Genomic DNA, 12,716 nt, shown 5'->3' with positions numbered 1-12,716 from the left:
TGAATATGTAGTTGTTTTGTATGTTTGAGCCTTTGTAAGTACAGTAGACTCCATTATTCGAACATCGATTATTCGAACGTTCGATTATCTGAACATTGCATCGGTAAACATTGTACATATGTTTTTGTCGATGAGAGACAAGCTAGTATATTGTCTGTATTGTCGATATATTGTCAGTTGATTTTTATATTGCACGCTAATATATCAAAACGTAAGCATACCGTTTTCAATTCAGGGGAGACGTGAAACAGTGACTCGATTAGGCAATGGTGAAACAGTAACTGAAATAGCAGTAATTTGCGGAATTAGTAAATTAACAATTTGTGACATTAAAAGACCAAAGTGTGAAATCTTGAAGAAGACGACATTTCCACTCCTGTGAAACTATTAACTTTAAAAAAGATATGAGATTTTGTAGCTCACAAGGATTAGGAAAACAATGATGAATAAAACTTACTTATATAATACTTGTAATATGTAACAAATTATAATTTTTCACGTAGAATGTAGTTATATACGAATCGTTCGATTATACGAAAAATTAGATTATCCGATCATCCTGAACGAAGTTAGTTCGGATAATCGAGTTTCTATTGTATCTGTAATAACGTTTGACAGTGAAAGAATAACGTTCGATAACGAAAATTTAAACATCGCGCACAATTTTTCCAAATTAAAGATTTTATCATTTTTCTCTGATTTTTTCGTATAATAGAAAAATATTCAAGTGTGACCCTCGATATATCACGGCACGTGATATTCAAACCCCTTGGTGCGTTCTGGATTGCGTAACGCGAGTTTATAATTGAGATCTTGTGAACTATCAACAGGATTCCAGCGAATAAGCCGGTAGAGTTGCCTCCAGATGAAAAAATCCGAAAGATTGAAATCCGAGGAGCATGTGGGTCATGCAGTTGGCTCTCTTTTATCAATTCAATGACCAGAAAACCTTTTATTAAAACAGTCTCGGGTATGAGACCGAAAACCGGAGGTCAGTCATACGTGAACCAGATCTAACGAATTTCCAAAGTATGGTAGTTTATTTGTAGCAGCGATTCTGCCCGCAAGAAATATATAGGAATTATATATTCTATAATACATTTACGCCGCATATATTTTTAATCATTATTTATAATATCGATTATTGATATTATGTTAATGCTATTTATTAATAACAAAATTAATATTTACCAGCATGAATATTATTATTAATTGATTAGTAGAATCATAGTACTCGTAATTTAGTTCATATAATATTTAACACGCTAATGCATAATCCGATATTTAAGTATTTTTGTCGCATTAATTTATGAAGCTATTTATGTGGTTTCATAAATTCCCAGGATTGCAGGTCTGTTGCTAACAACAAATTTCAACACAGTTTCTTTTAACAAACGTTATTCGATTATTTTGGCGTTTTGATGCATAAATCTGAAGTATTTACATTTTCTGGTAACAAATGAATTCTTTTAATGTAACAATATTTACAACAGATGGAAAACATCGAATAACATCGAAGTTACCAATGTTACTGGTATTATTAAATATTCCATTGCGGATTCCACGATCGTCGCGTTCAATTTTAAATTAACTTGAATTCAGGGAAATAAAATTTACACCGATCGACGTATGCATACATTTAATACTTACACGTCTATTTAAAATTTGAATACAAAAAATAGGGCTCTACTGGAATTTTATCAATAAAGCAGAAATTTCCCTCTATTTTCACTGAATGAACTGATACTTGTTCGAAAAAATATCGACGAACGACATAATTTTAGCAAAACATATACAATATGTACGCATGACAAAGGGAAAAACAAAACAAAACGAATCAAATGGATTTATCCAACTAAGGAATTTAATTGATTCAGTTGTAACCACGTTTCTATTTTATTATGTTAAAACAACAAAATTAAAATTAACTCGAATGTCGCTTTTACACTGAAAACAAAATCCAACTTCGAAAATCTACTTTCATAATTCAGAAATCCCGCAAACAAGTTTTGTCAAATACCTTGGTCTTCGTTTGGACAACAAACTAAACTGGAAAATATATATTCAAGAGAAAATCAAATAAAAACTGGCAGGAAAACTATGAACTGGCTCATAACCAGCAATTCCAAACTGAATACAAACAGTAAACTACAAATTTACAAAACCATCACAGACCTCATGTGGTCGTATTGAATTCAAGTTTGCGGTATGGCTGCCAAATTCCGTATTAAAAAAAAAAATCTACAATCGGTTCTACTAAGAACTACGTTAAATGCATCGTGGTATATATAAAACGATGACATAAGGAAGATACTAAAAATCCTAACAGTGGAATAGGAAATTAGAAGATATTCGGAATCACATGAACATAGGTTAAAGAGGCCACAAAAATCAATTTGACAAAAGTTGTTATTCAGGTTTCTAAGAAACTTCAAAGGAAACATTGTTTACATCTATTTATACCTAATGATCAATAATTGATAATCGATACCGATACAACATTAACTTTTACTCTGACGATTAGTATTAGTATCAGTAACGATAAGTATTACCATAAAATAAACGCAAGTAATTACAAGCATACGATTAGAAACGTTTGAATAAAGGAACATCCGAAGAAAAAGAATTTCATTATGTCATTTCACCGATTCGAACAATTTGTTGTTAACGAGCCGTGTCTCGGTATAGTGTTAATGATATTTCGAAATGTTTCGTATAACTGCATATACATAAAATGTGTCTAGAAATGTCAGAATACTTTCATGAGCCACTTTGTATCATCCAATCGTTATAAAAGTTTTTAGAACCTAAAATTACAGATGCTAACAATCCGGGTGTTTATCTTTTGTAGAACGATTCGGAGTGTGGCAGAACGTGCACGTGCTCGATATGTATAGCGTAGGAAACACGACGTCCACCGCGAGGATTCGCTTTCATATTCAATCATGGTACGATGAAGTAGAAGATTTCGATTCTGCGGAATTCGGGTAAGCTTTGCGCGCGCTTTCGTACGGATTTTAAGGCAGCGTCGTTTTTCGCGGTGATTATTTTTTCCTCTTCTTTCTTTTCTTTTCTTTTTCTTTCCTTTTTTCTTTTTTTTTTTGTTTTTCAAGTTCTCTTTTTCAATCTACCCTTTTGCACGAGCGTGCGAGGATGAACTTCAGCAGAGAGATCCGGTGTGAAAGGCGTTATTCGAAAAGAATAAAAGTGAGCGCGTAGCCGTGCTCCGCACCGATTCTGTGTATCGTGTTAAATTGAATTTTATTTGTATGGTAGTCTTTCAGTTTTTTGAGATTGGAAGAATTGTTGTATAGTTCAGATTGCTGAGTTTAATTGTTCTATTGTGGCTGGTTTAACAAGACACTGTAATTGAATCGGTGAGATCGGGAACTAACAAGTTTTTTTGGCGCGGGCGGGGGAGGGGAGGGATCGAATTATTCGCTGAATCATATTTTTCGCTTGTAAATTAGTGCAGAATTATACGTCACTAATACGTTAAATAATACGTTAAATGAGTGCAGACACGCCAAAAATGTGTACATGTGTATATGATAAAATAGAAAAAGTGATTCGTAAGAAACGTTATAAGTTATATTTGTTTCTACAAAGTGACTTATATTGTTTTTGATTCAATTGCGGGGAGCATGAGGGGGAAAGCGAAGATTTGGAACGTGGCAACGTAGTTAATTCGAAATCGATCTATTCTTTAGGAAGGCTTTCTTTTAGGAAGGAATTCTTTTCCATATACATACATTTTAATCTGTCTATTGTATGGAAACAAAAATATGACTCCCTCAACGGTACCTTAATACTAGAAATACTACAATACTTAATACTACAAGTTAAAACAAAATGTTTTTTTACATAACAATATAACGAATAAGATATGAATTCCACCTGGCTTTCTTTCTTAATGGTACATCAATGAATCTTTGATTCTGTGAGAATATTTAAAAATAATCGCCAATATTTTGCTATTCGTTTCTGTTACTAATTATTATAATTTGCAGGCTATGGGTTTTTACACAAATTCATATTTTTATGAACAGAATGAAATAAATTGGATCCTAATTGACGTCTTCTTCCTTTAAATATTCTAAGGGTTATTTTATTCTGAATAAATGAATATCTTATTCTTATACACAATTTAAATCAGTTATAAAATTTCATTCGTGAGATATAAAATCTTGATTAGTTACTTTCTTCAGTCACTATGTCTTTTATAGAAAGGAATGATTCGAACGATGGAAGAGAAATTGGAACGGCGCCAAAGATTGCCAAAGATCTTGTTTCCCTTTTCATTCCCTCTGCACGGCGTTGAAGTATCGAAATAGTTTGTCGTTCGGAAATATTGATGCGGATTTTATTGGCCCCTGAGGAATGATTAAAATCCTAAAAGTCTGCAAATACCCTGATATGAAAAATTGATACAGGAGTAATATGATGTCGACGATAATAAGTCATGTCACGGTTTAGGATTACAAGATCGGTATTTAGGATTACAGGAGGTGCTTGAAACAAAGCCTTCAGATCAAATAGCTATGAACCTAAATAGAAGATTAACGAATTGAAAATCTAGATATCCGACTGGATAGACTAGAATAGATCAAATATTTCTTTATACGCTTATAATTAATCTAAAACTAATCGATAACAAACTTCCAATAAATAAAAAAATTCAACCTATGGATACATTCTTATGAGGTAAAGGTACTTGTACAAAATACTTACAAATACGCGTACACTCAAGATTTTAGGTACACAATTCTGTACAAAAACATCTCGTATTTTAAATTGTAACAAAAGCTTTCCGATATCGATGATGCAGGGATGTTATTTAATTGTGAAATTATATCAAAAAGTGGTGTTCGAATAGATATCTTTGTTCGGTTTTGTAACATTAAGCGGCTTTCACAAACATATTCACGGTGATTTACCACAGGCGGACGATTCACGGATAAGTATGAACCGTATGTAATTTAACAAGATAAATAGGATTTGATTAAAAACGTAAAAAAAGCGAGAAATACGACCAGAAAAGCAAACGAAAAAATGGTATGCATTAATCACATCGCCGCGACTTTATCACGACGTAAACTCGTTATTTGCATTAACGGCGGTTCGACACGCAAAAAATAAGAAGGACGAAATGAACGTAGCTTTATGATTTCGTTGTCGTTTGTGACATAATGTTTATTTTTATATTGTTAATGAAACTAATCGACCGAATACTGGGAAAGAAAGCATATTTTCCGCTGACGAAATTGCACGAAGAGAAGAATATTTCGTGAATTTTGTATTTATTGGTATCTACTACGATATTTCGATGGTATTATTATTTCATTACAGAGTATGATATTTTATACTTCAATATTTTTAGGAAGCGTCGCGCAGTTTTGTGGCTATTCGGAGTACTTAAGCATTTATAAAACATGTTTTTTCTAGCTAACGTAAATTTTCAAAATCTTTAAAAGGATCGAAGACAGAAATTACATATGTAGCGTCATTTCATTTAATCTTATAATTAGAAGTATATTAGAAAAGAATGGCAAAATATATTTTTTGGAACGTACGCATAACGATACAATAAATAAATACTTCTTTCATTATTTTATTCTTTTATAACTTTTTCTCCATTCAGTGCTCTTCCATTTCGCAATCAAGCTTGAAAATTAAAATAAAAATTACAAAATATAAATATGTAAGTATATTTCTTCATATCCTCGAATTACAGAGAGCAGTAAGTAGCGTAGAAAAAGATAGGAACCGTCTTACGAAATACATGACATAAGCTTCTAAACAACTTTAAAGGAAAATGACCAACGAGTATGACTCGTAAAATTCAATGGAATTCAACCACTTCCCTTCCATCTTTAGGGAACAACAATAAATAGCGCAGATACAAAGGAAGTCAAAAGATACAAGGCCTTTCACCGTATGTTTGTCGTGTGATAATACCTCGTGTATACGCGAGCTTGTGTACGTGTGAATGTGCACCCAAGTCGCGGAAAATCCACACGTATTGTCATTCTGTACAGCATGCAATAGCCTAAGTTGAATTGATCGAAACGACTTTTATGTACCAAGGCTTTCACTTTGTGAATGGAACTGATCGATGCAGCGTGTGTAGACACTGTTAACTCGCCTTTGAATTTAGCAGAAGGTTTACATTGCCTCCTTCTCTAGCCCTTTCCTTAACTTTCCACTCTGTCTCTGCGTGTTTTATCCCAACTATCTATGTACGACAGACGCATTTCGCTTACATCGAATCGACGTTGTCTAGGAAAACACCGAAACATCAAGCTTTCATCGTCGATCTTAATGAAAATTCTCTGTATTATAGTTTGTATAATAATCTGTATTACAGTGGTAGTAGATTGAAATTTTCAAATCGTATCGTTAATATCGTTTTGTTGAATTTGCTTAATTTCTGATTGATTAAATTATTTTCTTAATTCTAATATGCTTCAGTGAAAGACAATTATCGCAGACTCTCGATAGTTATTATTAGACTATTGATAGACTCTGTTTAATTCCAAGTGTAAAAACTAATGCATATGCATGTATCAGTCTTAATTGGTCCATTTAATCATATATGTTGGTACAGTAGTGAATCAATTTTAGTCAAATTCGATTGAGTAAACTAAACGAAAATGGATAAATAGAATCATATCGAATGACACCGAGCATGCAATAATAAATGGTATAAAATAAATTTGTTAGTGGCAAATTTGTGCAATGTTAGGAATAATGATAAACAATTTTTAAAATTGGGTGTCTCTACGAGCGAATTTTAGTGGTAGTTTCAACGTGTCGTATATTTATTACAAAGGCTATTAAAAATCCAGGACAATACGTAGCTATCACCTTCAGTTTTATTATACGTATCGTATGATGTTGTACAAAGTATTACATTTTTCCATAACTGTTCAAATTTTATTTATTGGGATGGCTCATTAAATACCAAGCCCAGTGTTAAATGGAGCTACGACTTTTTCCAATTCGAATATCATACAATGTTATCAACCTTTGCATATAAAATTTCAGACCATGATATCAATCATCAGATCATATATATATATTGTCACCATTTCAAGATTCTCAACCGAAGAGCTCAATAAGTTTTGTCAATACAATATTGTCAATATTTACTGATAAATCACATTTTCGTTGAGAACCATGAAATATTGACAATAGTATCGATTGCCTCAGGGCACCGCAACCACCTCATCTCACATTGCAGTTTCTATGCTTCTCTGCAAAACCTCCTCATTTACAATCCTTCGATTTCAGATTGGTGAATTTCGCAGCGCGGAGCAACCTGTCTTACATTCCGTTCGCGTCGTCGACAATTAGGCAGATCGGTTGCGGTCGTGCAATTTACACGGGCAGGTCCGGGCAATCGACAAGCAGTAGCACAGACACGCCAATAGCCGGCCGTACAATGGCAGTTGGATTCGGGGATCGCGTAGAGGCCCTCGTGTGCAATTACGGCCCACTCGATCGGAACACGGCAAGAGAACTGTACGAAGATGGTGTGCCGGCTCTTTGTCCACCGGGGACGATCCGCAGCTCACAATACCGAGCCCTCTGTCGTAAGTGTTTCCTCGTAGAGATGTTCCCGCCGCGGAACTCGCGCGATCGTTGTCGCTTCCTTTCTCTTCTCTCTGTGCTCTCCCTTGCTGTGTCTGCATACAGCGCTTGTTAACTATTTCCTTGGATGACGATTCTTGCGACGACGCGACGACGCGACATTAGAATTGTTTTCATGGAGTGTTCGGATCGCTGGTCTCACGGGATACTGGTTTCAGGTTATTCGATATATACGGAGTGGGTTAGTTCTGCTGCCATAACATAACGGGAAACGTAAGAGACGATACGTACAATCATCGTTAAAAGTCTATGCAACAATTTGTCACAACAAGAACAATATGAAATATTTTCGTTATCGTAAATAACGGAATATTTAGGCTACGTGCGCGCTGGTGACAATTTGTCACGCTCCCGTTCGCATAAGCCGCAAGTTTAATTGTTTCTTTCTCCAATAAGCAGTTAAATGCTAGTCTTGCAATCATTAAATGTGCGTTTATATACACGTACTTTTCGTAAACAACGAAAATGTCAATCGACAAATTGTCACTAGTGCGCGCATAGTCTCTGCGATGTCGAAATGGTCGAGGATGAGAAAGGATGTCGTAGGATAAGATTAAATAAGGGATTTAATGGTAAAACGGGGCAGTAGATCTTTCCAGGCAGATTGCAGAAAATTGCTGCAACAAGTTACAAAGGCTATGCAAAGCATTTTTGTAATACCGACAGTTATTTCCCAATGAAGAAGTTTTTTATGAGATTTTACATTTCACTTTCGTGGAATTAGATAACCAAATGAAGGTACTTCTAAATCATACGAAATTTAATATACTTAAACATAATTAATTAGTAGGTATATAAAAGATACTTTCTTCCGACACTGTATCCGAACTCAGTATGCAACTACGATTTAATAAATAATTTCAATTTATTATGTATGGATTTCATAAACATTTTAGTGAATCAAATTAGTATGCCTATTCCATGAGATCACAAGTGTGACTCTTAATAAATTTGATTAACTTGCCATTAGTTTCCAATATTCATTTATACTATATATATTTTAACGCTATTTATGTACCGTTCTACAGTGTTTACGTATCGACATTATATAAGATATACAAAACGGAATGTAATGCTATTGACACTTCAATTGTTTAAAAATGTAGCTGCCATGCCTATCAAATTTACGCTTATCAAGTTTCATAGAATAACACAAATTGATTTTTAGCAGATCTCACGCGAAAATGATAAGGCTAATTCAAGAATAAAATCGATTTGTTCGGTATTCGCAGGTTAATAGGACAAGACTGAAGTTGTATCGAAATAGTGTTTCACTTTGCTTCATTGATCAAGTCTATATTGTCTATAAGTCTATATAAGTCTTTATTTGCTATATTATTTTTCAATGACTGTGAGAAAACGAGAATGATGTTGTTTTTGTCGAAATCTTAATATAACACGGGAAATTGCAATTACGGTTTGGTCTTAAAATACTTCACAAGGTAGCAGGTAACTGCGATGAAAGTTTTGTTGAAATAACAAAATAAAAGTGTAAGCCGTCAATCGGCGAAAGAAAGACTGATTTTCTACGTTCAATTTAGTAGAAAACGGTCATAGTGAAATATACATTGTAAATATTGCAATGCAACTCTGTCAAAGAATGAAATGCAGCCACCAGTTTGTACGTTATTTGTTCCTTCTTTTATTGCGTGCAAAACATCGATTTTTCATACGCTGAAATATGATGGACAAAAGAATATTTTGCATAGTATTGCTTTGTTTGAAAAACGTTTGTCGGATTTTATTTAAAAAATGATTTAGTTTGTTTATTCATAACAAAAGCTACTTTTAGAAAATTTATCTATAAAAAAGCAAATATTTGGCGTCGCGACTGATAAAATACATTTTTCAGCTTTTAAAGAATATCCTTACTTCCTCTATTTTCCTCCGTTGCCTATTTTATTCTTCGCAAAAGTATGTTATTTCTTTGCAATTTTGACGATGTCTGAACGATTCGTAAAATCCAACGTTCGAGCGACTGTAAGAGCCGCGAAACTATTACCTCTGATTGCGAGATATAGGTACTTGAAGTTGCAGAACATTTCTATAAGTAGATATAGAAGGGGCAGGCTGAATATTAAGGGAGCGTCTCTACAATCTTATTCAGCATTCTGCTCCGGTATTGCTGAATCCTCCAGAGTTTCCCGAAAACGTACCTAGTTCCCTCGAAAATTTTCGCTTCTGTTTGAAACTGAACTTAGAACGAATGAACAGCAATAAAACCGTGACGCTATTACCTTTGTCAATCGAGTTACTTAAATCGATATCTTCTTATTTTCGTCATTATTCGTTTAGATATCATTCAAATAATTCCTTACTAAAAATACGAATCATAAAGTGTTAAAATTTTACATGATTTATCACTAACAATAATATGAAAACACACTACGACAGGAAGAATATCAGCAGAAAAGTAACGAATCACAAAACATATCTCCGAAAACAAAATTTCATTTCCCATAAGCTTATACTAGCGTGAAACATTGCATGCGAAGATTTTTCTTCTTATCGCCTAAAATTATTTTCCAATAATTCAATAAGAGATACGTTTCCTTTTGAGACGAACAAAATTATACATAAGTGTTTACGTTAACTGCTTAACGTATTATTTTTAATTACCTTATCTTTCGTTTTCAACTTTTTTCTTTGTGCATGGAACATTCTGAAAAAGAGCGAAACCGAAGAGAAGCAAAAAATGTAAAGTTATGCGATAAAAAAACTATAATAGCATCTTTCCCTGGAGTGTTGTTACAATTGGAAAAAGCAATAATCATAGCAAGACAAACCTCGTTACACTGTTCGACTTTTTCCTCGCTGAAATTGCGTGACTCGTTCCGTGCATAACCTTTTTTATTCCTCGCGAAATCTTTTCCTCGCCTTTCATCGCAATTCGACCATCGTCAACCAAATAATACACATAACGAGGATACAAATTAATACGTTACAATGGAACGATCGTGACACAGCGTTCGTGATTTCGAGTTAGTCGTATGGTTCTCGTTACGAAAATTACTCGATCGTTTCTCAGTCCATTACGTATTCCAAGGGAAAGAAAATCTAAAATCCGTCGATGGAAACCAGGGCCGGATGAAAGTTTTTGAGGTTTGGGATTATTGATCCAGCCGAGGCTTCCTTTGTAGAAAATTCGGGGTCGGGAGTTAAAATGTGTATACATTTATATCGATTAGATATTATAAGAAGTATTCTTTATTAATCTACAGCAAAATTAAATAAATTTACGTAAATATGGAATGAAATTTATTTTATAATAAGTCATATTCAAAACTATCTACTATGCATTATCAAAAGACAGCTGCTTTCTTTTAATTTAAAAAATTTTTTAAATTTGAGATGAGCGAGTGAATTTCTTGTTATTGGCGTAAAATGAAATTTTTCTCGAACAGCGGCGTCTACAAAAATGTAGAAGGCTTCGGGGCTGTAACTCCTTTTAGTCCTTCTTCTTAATCCGCTCCTGATGGAAATGTCGCTAAAGTTCTTGGCGGACAAAATTAATCCATTCGTCATCTAGTTTGGTTTCTTACCAGGTCCCAAACAGTACGCGTCTTATGACAGCGAAAGAATTATGTTAACTGCGCAAATAGCCATTTAATAACATCCATCCGCGTTTCCACGTTAAGGAATCAACGTATCCCGATATTAATTAAACTGTAACTGTCATTTCTGCCGTCTCGTGCGAATGACAAGTTCCCTATGATTATTCGTTTTCACAACACAATAAAAGATATTTATTCCTAGTGGAACAAAATATAGATTTAACATTTAATAAAGAAATATATTTTAACACTTGAGAAAAGAATTTTATTGCTGTCGATATTAGTTAACCATAAATTTATAACGTGCTTGAAAAGTTGTGTTATTTACTCAAATTACCAGATATTGTGCAATTGTCTCATAGCTGTAACCCTTCCAATTACATATGGAACGAAAGATTTCGTATTTCGACGAGTTTAGTAATTGTAATGTTACCTAAAAGACCAGTCAGAACAAACACGTCGAAACGCAAAGTAAAAAGAAGCACGTGCAAATATTTTGTGCAGCCACTGTAAGTATCAAACATCAATCTTCGTGGCAACATTACGTCGTAAGCAAATAAATCTCACCCAGCTCGGCTGTTTTCTCGCGAGTCGACATTTTCCCTCTTCTATGCCATCAAAAAGCAAACCAGAAAACCGACATATCGCGTGACTCGTTTCATATACGAAAACAATAATCTACTATACCGAACAACGTAGCCGCGTTGGTCGCGAAATTGCGCATGGATTTCAGTTACCTTTCCAATTTATACCAACGAACTCGCTTGCGAGATCTCAACAAGGATAAGGTGGATGCTCGTTAAAGTTTTCCATGAGACACTGCCACTCGAATGGAGAAAAAAAGGGACAGAGAGAGAGAGAGAGAGAGAGAGAGAGAGAGAGAGAGAGAGAGAGAGAGAGAGAGAGAGAGAGAGAGAGAGAGAGAGAGAGAGAGAGAGAGAGAGAGAGAGAGAGAGAGAGAGAGAGAGAGAGAGAGAGAGAGAGAGAGAGAGAGAGAGAGAGAGAGAGAGAGAGAGAGAGAGAGAGAGAGAGAGAGAGAGACAAAGATAAGAAAAAAAAGAGAAGAAAAAATGATTGCCTCTATTAGAAAAGTTTCAGAAGCGGCAGTCGCAAAAGGTGCAGCACAAGATTCAACAGAAGCAAGGTAAAAGGAACGATCGACTGATGAGCAACGGGGCATTCTTAATCAAATCGGCAATTTATCTTATTCAACTGTTATTATTATTGTTGTCGACGCGATCGCCCACTTATCGTCATTCCCTGCTGTAGCACTATTAATAGACCGTATTCACCAGGTAAATCGTTTTTTCTTTCTCTTCCTTCCCGTTGATTCGGCGCACAATAGCGTATAGAAAGTCTTCGAACAAATGGAAATTTTTAGGCTTGTTCTTTGCAAAAAAATTGAAAGAATCTTAATTGGTATTGATTATTAATGTTTGTGTATTTCCGTAAAGAACGAGCGATTTAACGTATTCAAAGAGTTACAGGGGAAAATCTATCCGGTCAAAG

General features: G+C 34.5%; 1 protein-coding gene across 1 annotated transcript; it reads left to right on the top strand.

Annotated features, from left to right (window-relative positions):
• The first annotated feature begins 2,208 nt into the window (after positions 1-2,208).
• On the top strand, positions 2,209-12,516 carry LOC139985925 (uncharacterized). Its single transcript, XM_072000829.1, has 4 exons — positions 2,209-2,224; positions 2,852-2,987; positions 7,294-7,595; positions 12,295-12,516. The coding sequence occupies exons 1-4, from the start codon at positions 2,209-2,211 to the stop codon at positions 12,474-12,476; spliced, it is 636 nt and encodes a 211-aa protein (XP_071856930.1). The 3' UTR covers positions 12,477-12,516.
• The last annotated feature ends 200 nt before the right edge of the window (positions 12,517-12,716 follow it).

Source organism: Bombus fervidus, chromosome 1, assembly GCF_041682495.2.
Source record: "Bombus fervidus isolate BK054 chromosome 1, iyBomFerv1, whole genome shotgun sequence".
NCBI classification, from domain to species: domain Eukaryota; kingdom Metazoa; phylum Arthropoda; class Insecta; order Hymenoptera; family Apidae; genus Bombus; species Bombus fervidus.
This window is presented reverse-complemented; position numbering and strand designations above follow the sequence as displayed.